Source organism: Oenanthe melanoleuca, chromosome 25, assembly GCF_029582105.1.
Source record: "Oenanthe melanoleuca isolate GR-GAL-2019-014 chromosome 25, OMel1.0, whole genome shotgun sequence".
NCBI classification, from domain to species: domain Eukaryota; kingdom Metazoa; phylum Chordata; class Aves; order Passeriformes; family Muscicapidae; genus Oenanthe; species Oenanthe melanoleuca.
This window is the reverse complement of record NC_079358.1, coordinates 2,491,712-2,514,310: the sequence shown is the minus strand read 5'-3', so window position 1 is coordinate 2,514,310 and position 22,599 is coordinate 2,491,712. Positions and strand designations below refer to the sequence as shown.

At 45.8% G+C, this 22,599-nt stretch overlaps 1 protein-coding gene across 9 annotated transcripts in view; it reads left to right on the top strand.

Moving 5' to 3' along the window:
* Nucleotides 1-22,599, top strand: part of ARHGEF11 (Rho guanine nucleotide exchange factor 11) — a 56,781-nt gene that overhangs the window by 1,914 nt on the left and 32,268 nt on the right. For 4 of the 9 annotated variants that reach the window (XM_056509986.1, XM_056509989.1, XM_056509985.1 and 1 more), the window contains exons 2-21: nt 1,713-1,826; nt 4,262-4,356; nt 5,324-5,422; nt 6,886-6,935; nt 7,014-7,071; nt 7,841-7,977; nt 9,684-9,755; nt 11,197-11,316; nt 12,153-12,293; nt 13,037-13,120; nt 13,227-13,292; nt 14,382-14,483; nt 15,569-15,670; nt 16,760-16,802; nt 16,958-17,054; nt 18,067-18,216; nt 19,570-19,593; nt 20,098-20,263; nt 21,213-21,297; nt 21,948-21,977. In XM_056509986.1, coding sequence (XP_056365961.1) covers nt 1,713-1,826; nt 4,262-4,356; nt 5,324-5,422; nt 6,886-6,935; nt 7,014-7,071; nt 7,841-7,977; nt 9,684-9,755; nt 11,197-11,316; nt 12,153-12,293; nt 13,037-13,120; nt 13,227-13,292; nt 14,382-14,483; nt 15,569-15,670; nt 16,760-16,802; nt 16,958-17,054; nt 18,067-18,216; nt 19,570-19,593; nt 20,098-20,263; nt 21,213-21,297; nt 21,948-21,977 — 1,835 coding nt within the window. The remainder of the gene's footprint in view (nt 1-1,712; nt 1,827-4,261; nt 4,357-5,323; nt 5,423-6,885; nt 6,936-7,013; nt 7,072-7,840; nt 7,978-9,683; nt 9,756-11,196; nt 11,317-12,152; nt 12,294-13,036; nt 13,121-13,226; nt 13,293-14,381; nt 14,484-15,568; nt 15,671-16,759; nt 16,803-16,957; nt 17,055-18,066; nt 18,217-19,569; nt 19,594-20,097; nt 20,264-21,212; nt 21,298-21,947; nt 21,978-22,599) is intronic. The other 5 variants (XM_056509988.1, XM_056509987.1, XM_056509992.1 and 2 more) reach the window with 3 other exon arrangements.

Genomic DNA, 22,599 nt, shown 5'->3' with positions numbered 1-22,599 from the left:
ATGAAATTTGGGGATTTTGGGGCTTTGGGGCATCTGAGCTCATCCTGAAGCCCTCAGCTCATTGTTTGGGGAGAAAAAAATGGGGATTTGGGATAAAAATCTGGAATTTGGGGAATTTTGGGGAGGCTCAGCCCAGCCCGAACCCCCCACCCCATCCCTGCAGCATTTTGGGATACAATTCCAGAATTTTGGGAATATTTCCCTAAATGCCTCAGAGGAGCAGCATTTTGGGATAAAATTCCCAGATTTGGGGAGGGAGAAGGAGGCATATCCCAAACCATTCTGATTTTTGGGATATTTCCAATATCCACCCCTGGGAATTGGCTTTTTCCTGGTTTGTTTTGCTCCATTTTAAGCCAAATCTGGGAATTTTTTGGGGGCATAAACTTTTGGAAAATCCCATTTGTTTTTGGGGATGACTTTGGGAATTCTGTGTGGCATAAACCCTGGGAAAATCCTGGAGGGTTTTTTTGGGGATAAATTCAGGAATTTAGCTGAGGATTCCTGGATTGGGATCCCTGGATTTGGGTAAAAGAGGAATTTTGGGCCTTGGGAGAGAAGCAGATCCCAGGAATTTTGGGGATCATTTTCCCACCAAATTCCAGGGTTTTTTTTCCCCTCTCCAGCAGCTCCTGCTTTTCCCATCCCAGATTATTCCAGGATTCCCTGTTCTGGTTTATTTGAGATTTTAGGGATAAATCCCAGATTATTCCATGGATTCCCCATCCCTGGAAGTCCCCAATTCCATCCTGGATCCCTCTAGGATTGGGAAAATTTTCCCTCCCTCATCCCAGAAATTTTAGGATCCCTCCCAGCCACAGAATTCTGTGGATTCCATTTCTCATGGAAAAAAGGATCCCCTCAGGGTAGGGAATTCCCAGGATCTGGAATTCCTGGCCAAACCAGCTCTGCCACTTCCCACTTTTCCAGGAGTGGCTTCCTGTTAATCATTACCCTGCTGGGAATTCTCAGAGCTGGAACTGGGAGCAGCTTCCTGGAGAATCCCCAGGGAGAATTCCTGAAAAAAAAAAAGCCAAAACCCCCCAAAAATTCAGAAAAAAAAGCAAACAAATCCAGAAAAAAATTCCAGTTTTCCAGTATTTGGGATCACTTCCCATCTCTTCCCAAAATAGGCTGGGGATTCTCAGTTGGAAAATTAATCAAAATCTGGGATAAATCAGGGTTTAAAGCAGGAAAAATGGGGAAAATTCCAATTTCCTAATATTTCTGGCCATTCCACAATAGGATTGAGATTCTCATTTGGAAAATCCATCAAAATCTGGGATAAATCAGGGTTTGAAGCAGGAAAAATGGGGGGGAAAAATTCCCATTTCCAACATTTCTGGTCGTTGTGTTCCTTCTCAAAACAAGTTTGGAATTCCCAGCTGGAAAATCCCATGAGAACTCAGTTTAAAACAGGAAAAGTGGGAAAAAAATTCCTTTTTTCCAACATTTCTGACCACTGATCTCTTCCCAAAATAGTTTTGGAATTCCCAACTGGAAAATCCCACAGAAACTTGGGAAAAACCAGGGTTTAAAGCAGGAAAAAAAATCTGGGAAAAATGAGGAAAAAATCCAGGAAAAATATGGGAAAAAAATCCAGGAAAAATGGGGGAAAATCCCAGAAAAATGGGGGAAAAAAATCCAGGAAAAATGGAAAATTAATGCCATTTTTCTGCCTTCTCTCCATGATTTTCCTGGTGTTTTTCCAGGGAAAGCAGCAGAGCCGCAGCCCCCGGCAGGGAGGGAACCAAATGTTGCAAATCCGAGGAGAAATTCCAGCAGGACCCAAACTCCCAAAATTCTTCCCAGAACATTCCCAGAAAGTGGGGGAAAAAAAAGAAAAAAAAAATTTCCTGAAAATCCCAAGTTTTTATTAATTTAGGAGTCAAAGCTGTTCCCACATTCCTGATTTTCTGATTTTTCCCTGTGGGAAAAAGATTTGGGAATTTGGGGGTTTTTTCCATAAAAAATTATGGATTTTGGGAATTCTGGCTGCTGTGGGAGATTCCTAAAAGGATCAGATCCCGCCCAAAAATAAAAAAAAAAATAGGAATGAGCAGAAGGGATTGGGAAAAGCTTGGAAAGGTTTGGGATTCAATATTCCCAAAGTCCTGCTCCATAAAAACTTGGGATTTTTATGGGAAAAACCCTCCAGGTTCTCCAAGGTGCCTCTGGAATTCCAAATTTCCTTGTGGGGGGAATTCAGTGCTCAGAAATTTTGGAAAATTGAATTTTTTCCCTGCTTTTAACCCTGATTTTTCCAATGGGATTTTCCAGCTGGGAATTCCAAACCCATTTTAGGAAAGGAGCTGGGATGAGGTGACACAGCCTGGAGTGATCCCAAACTTTGGAAAATGGGAATTTTTTCCTGCATTAAAACTCTGATTTATCCCAGGTTTTGGTGGGATTTTCCAGCTGGGAATTCCAAACTTGTGGGAAGAGATGGGAAAGAACCCAGTGGTCAGAAACTTTGAAAAATGAGATTTTTTTTCCCCATTTTCCAGTTTTAAACTCATTTATCCCAGATTTTGATTGATTTTCCAGCTGGGAATTCCATTCCTGTTGTGGGAAGGAACTCAGTGGTCAGAAATGTTGGAAAAAAGGAATTTCTCCCCCATTTTTCCTGATTTAAACCCAGATTTTGGTGGAATTTTCCAGCTGAGAATTGAAACCTGTTTTGGAAAGGAATTTCCACCACCTGGAGCGATCCCAAACTTTGGAAAATTGGGATTTTTCCTATTTTTTCCCCCTTTTTTCCCCCCCTGGCTCCATCCCAAACTTTTCCTGGAGCAGCTCTGGGCACAGACACCCCGTTCCCAAGGGATGGGGGAGGAATTCCCTGGAATTTGCACATCCCCAGGAACTCCAGGATCATTTTCCATCCATCCCCAGAGAGGGGGAGAAGGGGAGAAATCCAAATATTTTTATTTTATTCCCATTTTTTCCCAGCTGCAATTCCCACTGAAACAATCCCCACTTCCCACATTTATTTTCCTTCCCTCTTCCCAATTTTTTGGGGTGATTTTTTCCAATCTTATTCCCATTTTTTTTTTTTTTCCCCCCACCTGATTCCAAAGGATTTTTGGGGATTTTCATGCAGCTTCCAGCTCTTTCCAAAATATTTTCCCCTTTATGAAGCTGGGAAAAATAGGGACAAAAAAAAAGGGAAAAAACTTCTGGTCTGGGAGAATTTTGGGAAATTCCAGGTGGAACTGATCCCAATCCTTCCTCATTCCTTTCAGCTGGAAAATCCAGTGAAAACATTGGTAAAATCAAGTTTTAAAGCAGGAAAAATGAGGGAAAAATCAAATTTTCAACATTCCTGAGGTGTCATCTCAATGGGAAGGGATCAGTCAAAGGGATTGGTCAAATTTACCCATTTCAAGCTCAAATTTTTTGGGAATTTTGAATTTTTGGGAAGGGAGAAGTGGGCTGGGATCCCTGGAACGGGGATTGTGGGAATTGCCGTGGCTTGGCCGCCCTGAGGCAATTAAGGAGCTTTAATTAATCCGAATTAAATGACTTTTTTATAGCTTTGTTAATCCCTGGCTGCTCCAGAGGGGCAGAAAAAACCTCTGGATACCTTTGGATCACCCCTGAGTGGGATTTTGGGATTCCTGGAATTGTGGTTTTTAAGGGAAAACATCTTGGGAATGCCAGAAATCCCAAAATTTGGGGATTTTGGGGGGGAAAAAATGGGATTTTGTGGATAACAAATGCTGACCTGGGGTTGGCTGTGGGATAATCTGAGGGTTAATCCTGATTTTCCTGTGGGTTGGCCGGGAATGTCCAGGGCAGTGCCCAGGTCTGGGGCCTGCAGTGGAAAAAGGGGATGGGAAATGGGAAGGGGGCTGGAAAAGGAGCTGGAAAATCCTCAGGGAATTTTATTCCTAGGAGGGATCAGCCTGGAGAAGAGGGGGATCCAGGGGGGATTTGGGATGTTCCAGGGGAAATTTGGGATCTGATCCCAGGGAATGAGACAGGACAGGAGGCAGCAGCCTCAGGCTGTGCCAGTGTTGGATTTTTGGGATGATTTTTCCATGGAAAAAGGGTTGGGAAGTTTTCAAGGGGCTCAGGGAGGGTTGGATCCCCATCCCTGGAGGGAATTCCTGGAATTCTTTGGGATCACCACAGCTCAGACTCGTTGCTCCCTGGACTGGGATTTTCCAGAGTGGCTGGAGAGCGTGTCCAGCTGTCCTGGGAGTGCCCAGGGGTCACCTCCAGCCATTCCCAAATTCTCAAATTCCCAAATTCCCAGGTTGAGCAGCCTCTCCTCTTCCCTGGGTGATTCCCCTTCGGAGCGAAGGTCCCCCGGCCACCACCGGCAGCCCTCGGACACCTCGGAATCCACAGGTGGGAATTCTGGGAATGGCCACTCAGGGGTCACTCAGGGGTCACTCAGGGTCAGGGGTGGCCTTCTGGATCTTCCTGTCCTCTTGGAATGTTGGGATTTGGGGATTTGGGCTCCCACAGAGGGGAATTCAGGGTGGGGAGTTTGGAGTCGGGGGTGGCCACCAGACCTGGTGGTCAAGGATGGACAATGACCATGAGTTCATGGACATGGTGGTCAAGGGTGGACAATGGCCACAAGTTCATGGACATGGTGGTCAAGGGTGGACAATGGCCACAAGGTCATGGACATGATGGTCAAAGGTGGACAATGGCCACAAGGTCATGGACTTGGTGGTCAAGGGTGGACAATGACCATGAGGTCATGGACTTGATGGTCAAGTTGGACAATGGCCACAAGGTCATGGACATGGTGGTCAAGGATGGACAATGACCACAAGTTCATGGACATGGTGGTCAAGGGTGGACAATGGCCACAAGTTCATGGACATGGTGGTCAAGGGTGGACAATGGCCACAAGGTCATGGACATGATGGTCAAAGGTGGACAGTGATCACAAGTTCATGGACTTGGTGGTCAAGGGTGGACAATGACCATGAGATCATGGACATGGTGGTCAAGGGTGGACAAATGACCATGAGGTCATGGACTTGATGGTCAAGTTGGACAATGGCCACAAGGTCATGGACATGGTGGCCAAGGATGGACAATGACCATGAGTTCATGGATGGCCAATGGACTCGGTGGTCAAGGGTGGACAATGGCCAGAAGTTCATGGACCTGGTGGTCAAGGGTGGACAATGACCACAAGGTCATGGGTGGCCACAGGATCTAATGGTCAAGGCTGTACAATGACCACAAGGCTTTGCAGCCCCTGAATCCAGGGGGTTCCCCTGAGCCAAACCTGGACTCCAGAGCCTCATTCCCACCTGTCTGTCTGTCCCTGTGTCCGTCTGTCCCGTGCCCGCAGGGCTGGTGCAGCGCTGTGTCATCATCCAGCGGGACCAGCATGGCTTCGGCTTCACCGTCAGCGGCGACCGCGTCGTGCTGGTGCAGTCTGTGCGGCCAGGTGGGGACACGGGGCTGGGCAGGGATCCCCTCAGCCATCCCCAGCTTCACCTGGGGGAGAAAGTGGGGGAGAAACGGAGAAAAATGGGGAGAAAGTGCTGGGAACATGAGGGGGAAAATGGGGAGAAAGTGGCGGGAACATGAGGGAGGAAAATGGCGGGAACATGAGGGGGGAAATGGGAGAGAAAATGGCGGGAACATGAGGGGGGAAATGGTGGGAACATGAGGTGGGAAATGGTGGGAACATGAGGGGGAAATGGTGGGAACATGAGGGGGGAAATGGGAGAAAAAATGGTGGGAACATGAGGGGGGAAATGGGAGAGAAAATGGTGGGAACATGAGGGGGGAAATGGCAGAGAAAATGGCGGGAACATGAGGGGGGAAATGGCAGGAAAATGAGGGAGAAAATGGTGGGAACATGAGGGAGGAAAATGGGAGAGAAAATGGTGGGAACATGAGGGGGGAAATGGTGGGAACATGAGGGGGGAAATGGGAGAGAAAATGGCGGGAACATGAGGGGGGAAATGGCAGGAAAATGGGGGAGAAAATGGCGGGAAGATGAGGGAGAAAAATGGCGGGAACTTGAGGGGGAAAATGGTGGGAAAATGAGGGAGAAAATGGTGGGAAAACAAGGGGGGAAATGGTAGGAAAATGGGGGAGAAAAAAAAATGGGAGTAAAATGGGAAAGAAAATGGTGGGAACATGAGGGGGAAAATGGGAGAGAAAATGGGAAAGAAAATGGTGGGAATATGAGGGGGAAATGGTGGGAAAACAAGGGGGGGATGGCAGGAAAATGGGGGAGAAAATGGGGGGACATGGGAGAGAAAATGGCGGGAACATGAGGGGGAAAGTTGGGGAGGAAAAATGAGGGAGAAAATGGCAGGAAAACGGGAGAGAAAATGGTGGGAGCATGAGGGGGAAAATGAAAGAGAAAATGGGAACATGAGGGGAGAAAATGGTGGGGACGTGAGGGGGAAAATGAAGAAGAAAATGAGGGAGAAAATGGCAGGAACATGAGGGGAAAATGGGGAAAACGAGGGGAAATGGGCAGAAAATGGAGAAAAATGGGTGGAAAAGGGAGAAAATGAGCGGGAAGTGGAGGGAAAACAGAGAAAATGGGGAAATGTGAGGAAATTAGGGAAATGTGGGGGAAATGGGAAACTGTGGGGAAAATGTGGGAAAACTGGGGGAAGCGGCAGAAAAATAGCAGGAAAATGGAGAAAATAGAGAAAATGCAGGAGGAAATACAGAAAATGGGGGAAAAGGAAAAAAATGAGCAAAAATGAGGAAAACATTGGAGAAATGGAGGAGAAATGTGGGAAAAATGTGGGAAAAATGGGGAAATTATGCCAGTTTTGAAGCACTGGGATTGGGTGGGATGGGGTTGAGGGAATGGAAAAATCCCAGTGGAATATTCCAGAGGAAATTTGGGATTTTTTTTTCCTGACTTTTCCCTGTATCCAGGTGGGGCTGCCATGAGGGCCGGGGTGCAGGAGGGCGACCGGATCGTCAAGGTCGGAATTCCCAAATCCCCCTTCCCAAAATTCCCCAGAAAATTCCCATTTTTCCAGCTCCTTTCTCTGCTTTTCCAGGTGAACGGGACAATGGTGACCAACAGCTCCCACCTGGAAGTGGTGAAGTTGATCAAGTGTGAGTACAGGGCTGGAATTCCTGGGAATTCTCTTCCCATTTCCCATGGCAAAGGTGGAGTTGGGAATTTCACTTTTTTCCAGGAAATCCCTCATATTCCTCATCCCAGATTTTTCCAGGGAATCCTTCTCACTCCCATTTCTTTAGGAAATTTTCCCTGGGAATTTTTTCTTGTAAATTTTTCCAGGGAATCCTTCTCACTCCCTTTTCACCTGGAAATTTTCCCTGGGAATTTTTTCTTGAAATTTTTTTTCCTGGAAGTTTTTCTCACCTCTTTCCCCAAATTTTTCCTGGAAATGTTTCTCACTCCCCTTATCCCAAATATTTTCTAGAAACATTTCCCTGCTCTTTTCCTGGAAATTTCTCCTGGAAATCCTTCAGTCCCTTTTCCCAAATTTTATTTTTGGGAGTCCTGTTCACCCCTTATCCCAAATTTTTCCAGGAAATCCTTCTCACTCCCTTTTCTCTTGGAAATTTTTCCTGCAAATTTTTCCTGGAAATATTTTCCCAGAAATTTATCCTGGAAATGTTTCTCACTCCCTTTTCCCTATTTTTTTTTTTTTTGGGGGGGAGGGGAATCATGCTCACTCCTTATCCCAAGTTTTCCCAGCATAATCCCTCTCACTCTAATTTCTTTTGAGATTTTTTTCCTGGAATTTTTTAATGTGAATTTTTTCCCTGTGAATCCTCCTCACATCCCCTTTATCCCAAATTTTTTTTGGAATTCCTCCTGACATTCCCTTTTATTTATTTTTTTTTTTTTCCCCAGCTGGTGCCTACGTGGCCCTGACCCTGCTGGGGTCCCCCCCTGGATCCGTGGGGATTTCGGGATCTCAGCAGGAGCCAGAACCCTCAGGATGTCCCCAGGGGCCCCCCCAGCGCATCACCGAGCCCAGGCCCCTCCAGGTGAGCCAGAATTCCAACAGGGGAGCCCAAAATTCCTTCAGGGAAACCCAGACTTCCAGAGGGAATCCCAAAATTCCTTCAGGGAAACCCAGAATTCCTTCAGGGAAACCCAGAATTCCTTCAGGGAACCCAAAATTCCATCACCGAGCCCAGGCCCCTCCAGGTGAGCCAGAATTCCAACAGGGGAGCCCAAAATTCCTGCAGGGAATCCCAGCATTCCTTCAGGGAAACCCAAAATTCCAGAGGGAAACCCAGAATTCCTTCAGGGAAACCCAAAATTCCATCACGGAGCCCAGGCCCCTCCAGGTGAGCCAGGGTTCCAGAGGGGAGCCCAAAATTCCTTCAGGAAACCCAAAATTCCTTCAGGAAACCCAAAATTCTAGAGGGAATCCCAAAATTCCTTCAGGGAACCCAAAATTCCTTCAGGGAAACCCAAAATTCCAGAGAGAAACCCAAAATTCCATCACTGAGCCCAGGCCCCTCCAGGTGAGCCAGGGTTCCAGAGGGGAGCCCAAATTCCATCAGAGAACCCCAGAATTCCAGAAGGGATCCCAGAATTCCTTCAGGGAAACCCAGAATTGCTTCAGGGAGACCCAAAATTCCACATGGAAATCCAGAATTCCTTCAGGGAAACCCAGATTTCCAGAGGGGAACCCAAAATTCCATCCAGGGGATCCCAGAATTCCTTCAGGGAAACCCAAAATTCCATCCACGGAAACCCAGAATTCTATCAAGGAAACCCAAAATTCCAGAGGGAATCCCAGAATTCCATCCAGGGAAACCCAAATTTACCCCCAGGAGATCCCAAAATTCCCTGAGGGCGATCCCAAGCACCTGCCCAGGTTCATCCCTATTCCTATTCCCATCCTCATTCCCATTCCCATTTGCATTATTCCCATTATTCCCATTATTCCCATTATCCTCATTATCCCCATTTTTTCCATTGTTTCCATTATTCCCATTATTCCCATCCCAATCCCATTCCCATTCCCATTGTTCTCACTATCAATTATTCTCATTATTCCCATTATTCCCATTATTCCCACTCCCATTGTTCCCATTCCCATTATTCCTGTTATTCCCATTATTCCCATTATTCCCATCATTCTAACTATTCCTGTTATTCCCATTATTCCCATTATTCCCATTATTCCCATTCCCATTCCCGTTATCCCCATTCCCATTCCCATTATTCCCATCTTTCCAACTATTCCTATTATTCTCATTATTCCCATTATTCCCATTATTCCCATTCCCATTATTCCCATTCCCATTATTCCCATCATTCTAACTATTCCTGTTATTCCCATTATTCCCATTCCCATTACATTACCAATCCCATCTCTATCCCCAACTCCCATTATTCCCATCATTCCCACTACCCCCATTATCCCCATTCCCCTCCTTCCCATTATTTCAATTCTCTTTATTCCCGTTATTCCCTTTATTTCCATGGTTCCCATTGCTCCTACTATTTCCACTATTCCCATTATTTCCATTCCCATTTCCCCCATTATTCCCCAATTCCCCCCATTCCCATTCCCACCATTCCCATTATTCCCATTATTCCCATTATCCCCATTCCCGTTATTCCCATTATCCCCATTCCCATTCCCCCCATCCCCATTCCCCCCATTCCCAATTCCCATTCCCCCATTCCCATTCCCATTCCCACCATTCCCATTCCCATTCCCCGTGTGCCGCAGGACCCCGAGGTGCAGAAGCACGCGGCGCAGATCCTGCGCAACATGCTGCGCCAGGAGGAGGCTGAGCTCCAGGTACCCACCCCATTCCTGCTTTTTCCCACTTTCCCACTTTTTCCCCACCTTTTCCCTTTTTTTCCCTGTTTTTTTCCACCTTTTTTTCCCCTCTTTTCCCACATTCCCTCCCTCAGTTCCCAATTTTTTCCCCCGCTTTTTTCCTCTTCTTCCCAGTTTTTCTTCTCACATTTTTTTCCTGAATCCCTGGCAATGCCAGGCTGGGATTTTTTGGGATTTTCTGGGATGATTCTCATGGGGAATTCTCCTTTCCCAGTGTTTCCAGGAAAAATCCCAGAAAAACCCCTAAAAATTGCAACGAAATCCCAGAAAAACCTTGAAAAATCCCAGGGGGGGAAAAAAAAGGACCCCAAAAATCCCAGAAAAACACGAAAAATTCCAATAAAAAACCTGGGAAAATCCTAGAAAAACCTGAAAAAACTCAGAAAAGCCCCAAAAAATCCAGGAAAACCCCAGAAAAAATCCCAGTAAAACCCCTCCAACCCCATCCCTGAATCCCTGGCAGTGCCAGGCTGGGATTTTTGGGATTTGGGAATATTCTGGGATGGCTCTCACCATGAATTGTGCATTGCCAGCGTTTCCAGGAAAAATCCCCCAAAACCTCGAAAAGTTCCAATAAAATCCCAGAAAAATCCTAGAAAAACTCTAAAAATCCGAATAAAAACATAGAAAAATTCCAGAAAAATTCCAGAAAAATCCCGGGAAATTCCAGAAAAAATCTCAGAAAAACCTGGAAAAAAATCCCAGAAAAATCTAAAAAAAATCCAATAAAACCCCAGAAAAAATCCCAGTAAAACCCCTCCAACCCCATCCCTGAATCCCTGGCAGTGCCAGGCTGGGATTTTTGGGATTTGGAAATATTCTGTGATTGTTTTTACCATGATTTGTGCATTCCAGTGTTTCCATGAAAAATCCCCCAAAACCTCGAAAAGTTCCAGTAAAATCCCAGAAAAACTCTAAAAATCCGAATAAAAACATGGAAAAATTCCAGAAAAATCCCAGAAAAGCCCAGAAAAACCTGAAAAATTCCAGAAAAATCTCAGAAAAACCTTGAAAAAAATCCCAGAAAAATCCTAGAAAAACTCTAAAAATCCGAATAAAAACATGGAAAAATTCCAGAGAAATCCCAGAAAAGCCCAGAAAAGCCCAGAAAAATTCCAGAAAAATCTCAGAAAAACCTTGAAAAAAATCCCAGAAAAATCCTAGAAAAACTCTAAAAATATCAATAAAAAAGTTTAAAAATCCCAGAAAAATCCCAGAAAATCCCAGAAAAATCCCAGAAAAATCCCAGAAAAATGTAAAAAAATCCAATAAAACCCCAGAAAAAACCCCAATAAAACCCCTCCAACCCCATCCCTGAATCCCTGGCAGTGCCAGGCTGGGATTTTTGGGATTTGGGAATATTCTGGGCTGGCTCTCACCCCGAGTCTGGCGCTCCCAGCGCTTCCAGGAGCTGCTGCTGCGGAACCCGGGCGCGGCGGTGGAGGAGCAGCTGGAGGGAGCGCGGCGCCGCCTCAGCCAGCTGCAGCTGAAGATCCTGCAGGAGTCCCAGGGAGCCACGGTGGGCTGGGAATTTGGGAATTCTGCCATCAGCCTGGAGGGATGCTCAGCTTTTCCACAGCCCCAAGTCTCCATTTCCTGGGAATTCCTGCAATTCTGGGATCGTTGCTGAGCCCTTCCCGGGCTTTTCGTGATCCAAAAATCTTCATTTCCTGGAATTCCCCCGTTTCCACATTGGGAATTCCTGGAATTCCCCTATTCTCACCTTTTCTACAATCCCAAATCTCCATTTCCTGGGAATTCCTGGAATTCTGGGATCGTTCCCGAGCCCTTCCCGGGCTTTCCGTGACCCAAAATCTTCATTTCCTGGAATTCCCTCATTTCTGCTTTTTCTGCCATCCCACATCTTCATTTCCTGGGAATTCCTGGAATTCTCCCATTCTTGGGTTTTCCACAATCCCAAATCTGCATTTTTTGAGAATTCCCACGTTGAGAATTCCTGTGATGATCCCAAATCTTCATTTCCTCAGAATTCCTACGCTGGAAATTCTTGGAATTCTCTCATTCCTGCCTTTGGAATTCCCAGAATTCCCCAATTCCCAGGTTTTCCATTATTCCTATTTGGAATTCCCACATTGGGAATTCCTGGAATTCCCCCATTCCCAGATTTTCCACAGTCCCAGATCTGCATTTCCAGGGAATTCCCTGCACTGGGAATTCCTGGAATTCCCCCATTCCCAGATTTTTCACTGCCCCAAATCTGCATTTCCTGGGAATTCCCGCATTGGGAATTCCTGGAATACTCCCATTCCTGCTTTTTCCATGATCCCAAATCTGCATTTCCTGGGAATTCCCCCATTCCCAGCTTTGCCCTGATCCCACATTTCCTTTTCCCAGGATTTGGGGTTCCGGGCTGTGGAAGGTGAAATTTTCCGGAGCCTCCCGACGTTCCCGGGATCGGGGTCGGGATCCCCGCAACTGCCAGGGAGGTTTTCCATGGATTCCCAGGATGGGGAACCAGGGCTGGAATCCACAGAGGTGAGGGGGAAAATCCAGGAAAACTCTTGGAAAAATCTGGGAAAAATTCCAGGAAAGTCCGGAAAAAAATCGGGGAAAATTCGGGAAAAATTCGAGAAGAATTTGGGGAAAATTCTGGAAAGATTCAGGGAAAATTCAGGGAAAATTCTGAAAAAGTCCAAGAAAAATTTGGGAAAAATCCAAGAAAAATTTGGGAAAAGTTTAGAAAAAATCCAGGAGGTATTCGGGAAAAGGGCAGGAAAATTGTGGGAAAAATTTGGGAAAAGGGTGGGAAAAATGGAAGAAAAATTTGGGAAAAATCCATGAAAAATTCATGAAAAATCTGGAGAAAGGGAGGGAAAATTCTAGGAAAAATTCCAGGGAAAAGGGGGTGAAAATTCCCAGGAAAATTCGGGAAAAGGGAGGGGAAATTCCAGGAAAATAGGAAGAAAATTCTGGGAATAGAAGGGAAAAAATTCCAGAAAAAAAATCGGGAAAAGGATGAGGTGAAAATTCTGGGAAAAAATGGAGAAAATTCCAAGAAAAGTTTGGGAAAAGGTAGAGAAAATTCTGGGAATAAACGGAGAAAATTCCAGAAGAAATTTGGGAAAAGGGTGGAAAGAAAATTCCAGGAGAGTTGGAAAAACCTCCCACAAAATTCCCCCAAAAATTTTGGGGGATCCACAAGAATTCCTTGTCTGGAATTTTCCTCTGAGAAATCAGGAATTCCCAAAAATTCCTGATCCCAAAATTCCTTTTCCCAGGGATCCCAAACTCGGAATTCGGGATTTTCCGAGCCCGGCAGCCCCCGGGGCTCCCCCGTCCTCCGGCGCTTCCCCACGGATCAGGTGGGGCTGGAAAACCCAGGGAAAATCCTGGAAAATTCCAGAAAATTCTGGGAATCCCCACGAGTCATTCCTGGGATTTGATCCCAAATTTTATTTTTTGGGATAGGGATCAGGGAGACCCCAAATCATCGGGCCCGAGGAGGATTGCGAGCCTGGATACGCCAGCAACGAGGTGGGAAAAATGGGAATTTGGGAATTCCAGGGAAATGGGGATTTGGGGATCCTGGGAATTTGGGGGAAAAAAATGGGAATTTGGGGGGAAGCAGGAATTTGGAATTCTGAGTATTTGGGAATTCAGGAAAACAATTTAGGAATTTGGTCAAGAAAAAGGGAATTTGGGAATTCTGGGGAAAATGGGAATTTGGGGAAAAAAATGGGAATTTGGGGGGAAGCAGGAATTTGGGAATTCAGGAAAACAGGAATTTAGGAATTTGGGCAAAAAAAGGGAATTTGGGAATTCAAAAAATTGGAATTTGGGAATTCGGGGGAAAACGGGAATTCCACGGGAAAACTGGAATTCCTAGGAAATGGGAATTTGGGAATTCTGGGGAAATGGGAATTTGGGAATTCTGGGGGAAAAAGGGAATTTGGGGGGAAATGGGAATTTGGGGAAGAAACAGGAATTTGGGAATTGGGAAATGGGAATTTGGGAATTCTGGGAAAAAGGGAATTTGGGGGGAAATGGGAATTTGGGGAAGAAACAGGAATTTGGGAATTGGGGGGAAATGGGAATTTGGGAATTCTGGGAAAATGGGAATTTGGGAATTCTGGGGAAATTTGGGAATTCTGAGAATTTGGGAATTCTGGGGGGAAATAGGAATTTGGGGAAAAAATGGGAATTTGGGGATTCTGGGGTAAAAAGGAATTTGGGAATTTGGGGATTCCTGGTGGGGTTCAGGGGATTTTGGGAATTCCAAGTGGGATTTTTGGGTTTTGGGGATTCCCGGTGGGATTTTTGGAGGAATTTTTTGGGAATTCCTGGTGGGATTTGAGGGAGTTCCAGGTGGGATTTTTGGGAATTCCTTGTGGGATTTTGGGGGGGGAGAAATTTGGGAATTCCTGGTGGGATTTTTTTTTTTATTTTTAGGGGGATTTTTGCAATTTTAAAGTGATTTTTAAAGCGATTTTTAAACATTTTCCCATCCCAAAGAATTCCAGGATTCCCTGGGCTGGTTTTTTTGGGAATGTTGTTATTATTTTTTTATTTTTTTGGGATGAACCCATCCCAAATTCCCTCTTTTCCTGCTGTTTCTGTTCCCAGAGTGATTCCGTGTTCCAGGACCTGGGCCGGCTCAAGTCCCGCCCCGCTCACCTGGCCGTGTTCCTCAGGTTCCTCCTGTCCCAGGCTGACCCCACTCCTCTGGTAAGGAATTCCCAAAAATTCCCAAAAATTCCCATCCCATTCCCACCCTGAGTGTGGATGGAGCAGGATTCCCGAATTTTTTTTCAAAATCCTTGGATTTTCTGCTCCCGTTCCCAACTTTTGGCACCTCCCAGGTCATGAATGGAGCAGAATTCCCGGAATTTTTTTCCAAATGCCCAAGATTTTCTGACTCCAGGGATCCCATTCCCAACTTTTGGCACTTCCAAGATCATGGATGGAGAGAATTCTCAGAATTTCCTCAAAATTCCCAGAATTTCCTGGTTTTTAGATCCCATTCCCAATTTTTGGCACTTCCCAGATCGTGGATGGAGCAGAATTCCTGGGACTTCCTCCAAAATCCTGGAATTTCTTCCTTTGGGATCCCATTCCCAACTTTTACCAGACCATGAATGGAGCAAAATTCCTGGAATTTTTCTCAAAAAATTCCTGGAATTTTCTCCTTTTGAGATCCCATTCCCAACCTCTGTCACTTCCCAAAAATTCCAGGAATATTTCTGGGAGTGAATCCCCAGATTTCCAACCCCTTGGATCCCATTCCCAACTTTTGACACCTCCCAGAGCATTCCCAAGGATCCAGATAAGAGCAGAATTCCCAGGATTTTTCTCAAAAATTCCTGGAATTTTCTCCTTTTGAGATCCCATTCCCAACTTCTATGACTTCCCAAAAATTCCAGGAATATTTCTGGGAGTGAATCCCAGGATTTCCAGTCCCTTGGATCCCATTCCCAAGGATCCAAATAAGAGCAGAATTCCCAGGTTTTTCCTTAAAATTCCTGGAATTTTCTCCCTTGAGATCCCATTCCCAACCTCTATCACCTCCCAAAAATTCCAGGAATATTTCTGGGAATTAATCCCCAAATTTCCAACCCCTTGGATCCCATTCCCAACTTTTGGCACCTCCTAGACCATGAATGGAGCAGAATTTGTGGGATTTCCTCCAAAATTCCCCGAATTTCTCCTTTTCCCAACTCCTATCACTTCCCAAAAATTCCAGGACTATTCCTGCTGCTGACTCCGGGGTTTTTTTGGGAATTCCATCCCATTCCCATTTTTTTTTTTCCCAGCTGTTCCACCTGTGCTCTGAGGTTTGCTGCCAGCTCAGCAGCCCCAAGGAATCCCGAGCCCTGGCCAGGGACATCTGGGGCATCTTCCTGGACAGGGCAGCGGTGAGGGGACAAATCTGGGAATTCCAGGGATTTGGGGGCACTTCAAGGAATTTGGGAGAAAATTTCTGGGATTTTGGGAAGAAATTACGGGATTTTGGGGGGAATTTTAAGGGGTTTTGGGATGGATTTTCCAGGATTTTGGGGGGAATTTCAGGGATCTGGGGAGGATTTTCTGGGATTTCGGGATAATTTTGAGGTGGATTTTCTGGGATTTTGGGAGGAATTTTCAGGATTTCAGGGGGAATTCCAGGGATTTCCTGGAAGAAGGATTTTAAGGAATTTAGGGGGATTTTCAGGGATTTTGGGATAATTTTGGGATGGATTTTGGGAGGATTTTGGGATTGATTTTGTGGGATTTTGGGATAATTTTGGGATGGATTTTGGGAGGATTTTGGGATGGATTTTCCGGGATTTTGGGATAATTTTGGGATGGATTTTATGAGGATTTGGGATAATTTTGGGATGGATTTTCAGGGATTTGGGAAAATTTTGGGATGGATTTTTGGTTGATTTTGGGTAATTTTGGGATGGATTTTGGGAGGATTTTGGGAGGATTTTGGGATGGATTTTCTGGGATTTTTGGGATAATTTTGGGATGGATTTTGGGGATATTTGGGATAATTTTGGGATGGATTTTCTGGGAGGATTTTGGGATAATTTTGGGATGGATTTTGTAGGATTTTTGGGATAATTTTGGGATGGATTTTCTGGGATTTGGGGATAATTTTGGGATGCATTTTGGGAGGATTTGGGGATAATTTTGGGATGGATTTTGGGAGGATTTTTTGGGATAATTTTGGGATGGATTTTCAGGGATTTGGGATAATTTTGGAATGGATTTTCTGGGATTTGGGGATAATTTTGGGATGCATTTTGGGATGATTTTGGGATGATTTTGGGGGATTTTGGGATAATTTTGGGATGGATTTTCTGGGATTTTGGGATAATTTTGGGATGGATTTTGTGAGGACTTGGGGATAATTTTGGGATGGATTTTATGGGATTTTGGGATAATTTTGGGATGGATTTTGGGATAATTTTGGGATGGATTTTGGGATAATTTTGGGATGGATTTCCCCTCTTTTCCAGCCCCTCCGCGTGAAGATGCCGGAGCAGCTCCTGGCAGAGATCGGTGAGTTCGGCATTCCAAGAATCCCCCCGGGGAATTTTCACTCCCAAACTTTCCCTGGAGTCTCAGAAAACTGGGAATCACCTCTGGCACGAGAGGAGCAGCTGGAGCATTCCCAAATTTTCCCAAATTTTCCCAAATTTTCCCGGATTTCCCAGAGCTGCGGCTGCGGAACGGGGAGGAGGCGCGGGCGGCGCTGCAGGAGGCGCAGGAGCTCGTCCTGCCCGACATCCACGAGCAGCTCCAGGACTACAGGTGGGGAAAATCCCAAAAAAAATCCCAAATTCTGGGAATTCCAGCAATTCTGCCACCTCCCCACTCATTTTTGGTGGTTTTTTTCCCCACAAAAAAAAAATCCCAAATTTTGGGAATTTTGAGCATTCCCAATCCCATTTCTCCCCTGCTACCAAGTAGAAAGACCCCAAATTTTGGGAATTCTGCTCATTCCCAATCCCATTTTTCCCACTTTTCCCATTTTTCCCACTTTTTTTCCCATTTTTCCTGTCCCCAGGAGAAAGTGAAAAATCCCAAATTTGAAGAATTTCCACCTTTTCCAATCCTGTTTTTTTCCCCAGAATTGAGCTGAAAAACCCCAAATTTGGAGAATTTTGGGAATTTTGGCCATTCCCAATCCCATTTTTTTTCCCGTTTCCCCATCCTCATGACAAAGTGGAAAATCCCCAAATTTGAGGAATTTCTACCTTTTCTGTTCCTGTTTTTTTTAAACAGAATCAAACAGAAAATCCCAAATTTGGGGAATTTTGGGAATTCTGCTCATTCCCAATCCCATTTTTCCCATTTTTCCCTGTCCCTGTGATGAAGTGGAAAATCCCAAATTTCAGGAATTTCTGCCTTTCCAATCCCGTTTTTTTCCCCCAGAACTGAACTGAAAAACCCCATATTTGGGGAATTTTGGGAATTTTGGCCATTCCCAATCCCATTTTTTTCTGATCTTTTCCCCCATAACTATCCAGAAAAATCCCAAATTCCAGGAATTTCCACCTTTTCCACTCCCGTTTTTATCCCCAGAACCGAGTGGGAAACCCCAAATTTTGGGAATTTTAGGAATTCTGACCATTCCCATTCCCATTTTTCCCATTTCAGGACAAAGTGGAAAATCCCAAATTTGAGGAATTTCTGCTTTTTCCGATCCCGTTTTTTTTGCTTTCCCCCCAAAACCGAGCGGAAAACTTCAAATTTTATGAATTTTGGGAATTCTGCTCATTCCCATTTTTCCCATTTTTCCCATTTTTTTTTCCCCATGCAGGACGAAGCGCACGCTGGGGCTGGGCAGCCTCTATGGGGAGAACGAGCTGCAGGAGCTGGAGCTGGGGAATTGCCAGAGGGACCCGCGGGAGAGCCGGGACAGGGAGAGAGCGCTGGCAGAGAGACAGCTGGGACAGCTGGGGGACATCCTGTGAGACTGGGGACATCCTGGGGACAGCTGGGACAGCTGGGGGACATCCTGTGAGACTGGGGACAGCTGGGGGACATCCTGTGAGACTGGGGACAGCTGGGGACATCCTGGGGACAGCTGGGGACATCCTGGGGACAGCTGGGACAGCTGGGGGACATCCTGTGAGACTGGGGACATCCTGGGGACAGCTGGGACAGCTGGGGGACATCCTGTGAGACTGGGGACATCCTGGGGACAGCTGGGACAGCTGGGGGACATCCTGTGAGACTGGGGACAGCTGGGGGACATCCTGTGAGACTGGGGACAGCTGGGGACATCCTGTGAGACTGGGGACAGCTGGGGACATCCTGGGGACAGCTGGGGACATCCTGGGGACAGCTGGGACAGCTGGGGACATCCGGGACAGCTGGGACAGCTGGGGGACATCCTGTGAGACTGGGGACATCCGGGACAGCTGGGGGACATCCTGTGAGACTGGGGACAGCTGGGACAGCTGGGGGACATCCTGTGAGATTGGGGACAGCTGGGGGACATCCTGTGAGACTGGGGACAGCTGGGGACAGCTGGGGACAGCTGGGGACATCCTGTGAGACTGGGGACAGCTGGGGACATCCTGGGGACAGCTGGGGACATCCTGTGAGATTGGGGACAGCTGGGGGACATCCTGTGAGACTGGGGACAGCTGGGGACAGCTGGGACAGCTGGGGGACATCCTGTGAGATTGGGGACATCCTGGGGACAGCTGGGGGACATCCTGTGAGACTGGGGACAGCTGGGGACATCCTGTGAGATTGGGGACAGCTGGGACAGCTGGGGGACATCCTGGGGACAGCTGGGGGACATGCTGTGAGACTGGGGACATCCTGTGAGACTGGGGACAGTTGGGGACATCCTGGGGACAGCTGGGGGACATCCTGTGAGACTGGGGACATCCTGGGGACATCCTGGGGACAGCTGGGGGACATCCTGGGGACAGCTGGGGGATTCCCAATGGGGATTTGGGATTTGGAATTGGGGAATTTGGAATGGCAGTGGGAATTTGGGATTGGGGAAGGGAAGCTGGGAATGGGAATTTAAAATTTGGGATCTGGGAATTTGGGATTTGGGTTTTATTTGGAATATGGGGATTTGGGGATTTGGGGATTTGGGATGGGAACGGGGATTTGGGATTAGGATGGGAATTTGGGAATTCCCAATGGGAATGGGGATTTGGGATCTGGGATGGGAGTTCAGGATTGGGAATTGGGGTTGGGAATTGGGATTTTTGGGATGTGGGAATGGGGATTTGGGAATTTGGGATTTGGGGATTTGGGACTGGCAAAGGAGGAAACCAAGGAATTCCTTTTCCCACAGGTCCAAGTACGAGGAGGAGCGAAGGTGAGCGGATCCGGGGGAAAAACTGGGAATTCTGGGAATCCTACCCTCTGGAATTCTGGCAATCCTACCCTCTGGAATTCTGGGAATTCTGAGAATTCTGGGAATCCTGCCCTCTGGAATTCTGGCAATCCTACCCTCTGGAATTCTGGCAATCCTACCCTTTGGAATTCCGGGAATTCTGGCAATCCTACCCTCCGGAATTCTGGGAATCCTACCCTTTGGAATTCTGGGAATTCTGGCAATCCTACCCTCTGGAATTCCAGGATCCTCTCCCTCCCCATCCAGGCCCCTCAGAAACCCGGGAATTCCAGGAATTCTGGCAATCCAGGATTCCCAATCCCAAATTTTCCCTCTGGAATCTTTTCCCTCTCATTGCCAATTTTCCCTCTTTCCCTCATTTTTCCTTCCCTGATATTCCAAATTTTCCCACTTTTCCCTCCCTCTGGAATTCCAGGCCCCTCAGAATTCTGGGAATTCTGGCAATCTGGAATTTTCTCTCCCCAGCTCTCCCATGGCCTTCGCCCTCAGCACCTTCCTGGCCCACGCCGGGATCCGGCCCCGGGAATTCCGGGAATTTCGGGAATTTCGGGAATTCCGGAATCCTGGAGGAGCCTCCGAGAAAATCCCGGATAAGGACAAGTGGCTGCCCTTCTTCCCCAAGGCCAAAAAGGTGGGAATTCCTTGGGAATTCCAGGAATTCCGTGGGAAAACTCCAGGAGCAGATCCCAGGAATCCAACCTGGGGGTTCACACCCAAATCCTGGGAATTTTGGACCAAATCCCAGAATTTTTCACCCAAATCCTGGGAATTTCAACTTAAATTCCATAATTTTTAACCCAAATTCCATTTTTGGTCCAAATTCCATTTTTGACCCAAATTCTGGGAATTTTCACCCAAATCCTGGGAATTTTGAACTAAATTCCTCAAATTTTTGACCCAAATTCCACAATTTTGGACACAAACTCCATGATTTTTTTTTTCCCAAATTCCATTATTTTTGGACTAAATTCCATTATTTTTGACAGAATTTTGGTAATTTCCAAATCCTGGAAGTTTTGGTCCAAATTTTAGGAATTTTGACCCAAATTTGAAGATTTGATAAGGAATTTGAGATTTCGGATTCGAAATTTGGGATTTGGGAATTGGGAATTCAGGATTTGGGATTGGGAATTTGGGATGGGAAATTCTGAATTTGGGATTTTGGAATTTGTGAGTTTGGAATTGGGAATTTGGGATTTAGGATGGGACATTTGGGAATTGAGCTGGGAAATCTGGGATGTGGGATGGGAAATTCAGGATTTGGGATGGGAAATTTGGGATTTAGGATTGAAATTTGGGATGTGGGATGGGAAATTTGGGGATTCAGGATGGGAAAATTGGGATTTAAGATGATGAATTTGGGATTGGGAATTTGGGATTTAGGATGGGAAACCTGGGGATTTGGGATGGGAAATTTGGGATTTGGGATGGGAAATTTGGGATTTGGGATGGGAAATTTGGGATTTGGGATGGGAAATTTGGGATTTAGGATGGGAATTTGGGATTTGGGATGGGATTTTGGGCTGTGGGCTGGGGAATTCCCAGAATTCCAAGGGATTCCAGGATGTTTTTCCCAACAGAGCAGCAGCTCCAAGAAGGAGAAGGAGCAGAGGCAGAACCCGATCCTGAAATACATCGGGAAACCCCGGAGCTCCTCCCAGAGCAGTGAGTGCACAGAATTCCCAAAAATTCCCAAAATTTTCCAGCCTTGGGATCATCCCTGGGAATTTCTGGGATTTTCCCAAAATTTTACAGCAATTTCCTGGGATTTTTCCCAGATTTTACAGGAATTTTAGAGGAATTTCCTGAGATTTTACAGGAATTTTGCGGGGATTCTTCCCGGATTTTAAAGGGAATTTTTTGGAGGTTTTACAAGAATTTTGAGGGGATTTTAAAGGGAATTTCCAGGGAATTTCAGGGGATCCTGATGGAATTTGGGGGGTTTGAGAAATCCTGGAATGGGGAAAAAAAAAAATCCCAAAGATCCCAAAAAAATCCAATCTCAGGGATGGAGATTCCCCAAAAATTCCCTGGAACTCCCATGGAATTCTCCAAAATTTCCCTGGAATTCCCCAAAATTCCCTTGGAATTCCTCTAGAATTTTCCAAAATCTCCCTGGGATTTCTGAAATTTTCCTGGAATTCCTCCAATTCCCCAAAATTTTCCTGGAATTCCCAAAATTTTCCCAGATTTCCCCTGGAATTCCCCCAATCCCGCCATCATTCCTGGTTTTTTTTTTCTGTTCTCATCCCATCACCATTCCCAAATTCCCAATATTTTTTGGGGAATTTTGACATCTCCTCTTTGTTTTCCAGCATTTCATGTCCCCCTGTCCCCTGTGGAAGGTAAAAATTCCCAAATTTTTGTTGCTTTTCCTTCATTTTTCCGTCTTTTTTTTTTCTTCTTCTTTTTTAATTTTGGGGCTTTATTCCTTTTTTTTTTTTTTTTTTTTTTTTTTTTTTCCCCATGGAATTCCTGGGAATTTTGGGATTTGGGATGGGAAAATTGGGATTTAGGGTGGGAAATTTGGGATTTGGGATGGAAAATTTGGGATTTAGTACAGGAATTGATGGGAAATTTGGGATTTGAACTGGAATTTCAGGATTCAGGCTGGGAATTCTGGGATTCAGACCAAGAATTTCAGGATTTGAGCTGGAATTTGAGGATTTAGGACAAGAAATTTAGAATTAGGGCTGGGAATTTGGGATTCAGGCTGGGAATTTTGGGATTTGAGCAGGAATTTGGGGATTTGAGCTGGAATTTTGTGGATTTGAGCTGGAATTTTGGGATTTGAGCTGGAATTTTGGGGATTTCACCTGAAATTTGGGGATTTAGGACAGGAGATTTATGATGGGAAATTTGGGATTTAGACTAGGCAGTTGGGGATTTGAGCTGGAATTTTGGGGATTTGAGCTGGAATTTGAGCTGGAATTTTGGGATTTGAGCTGGAATTTGGGGATTTGAGCT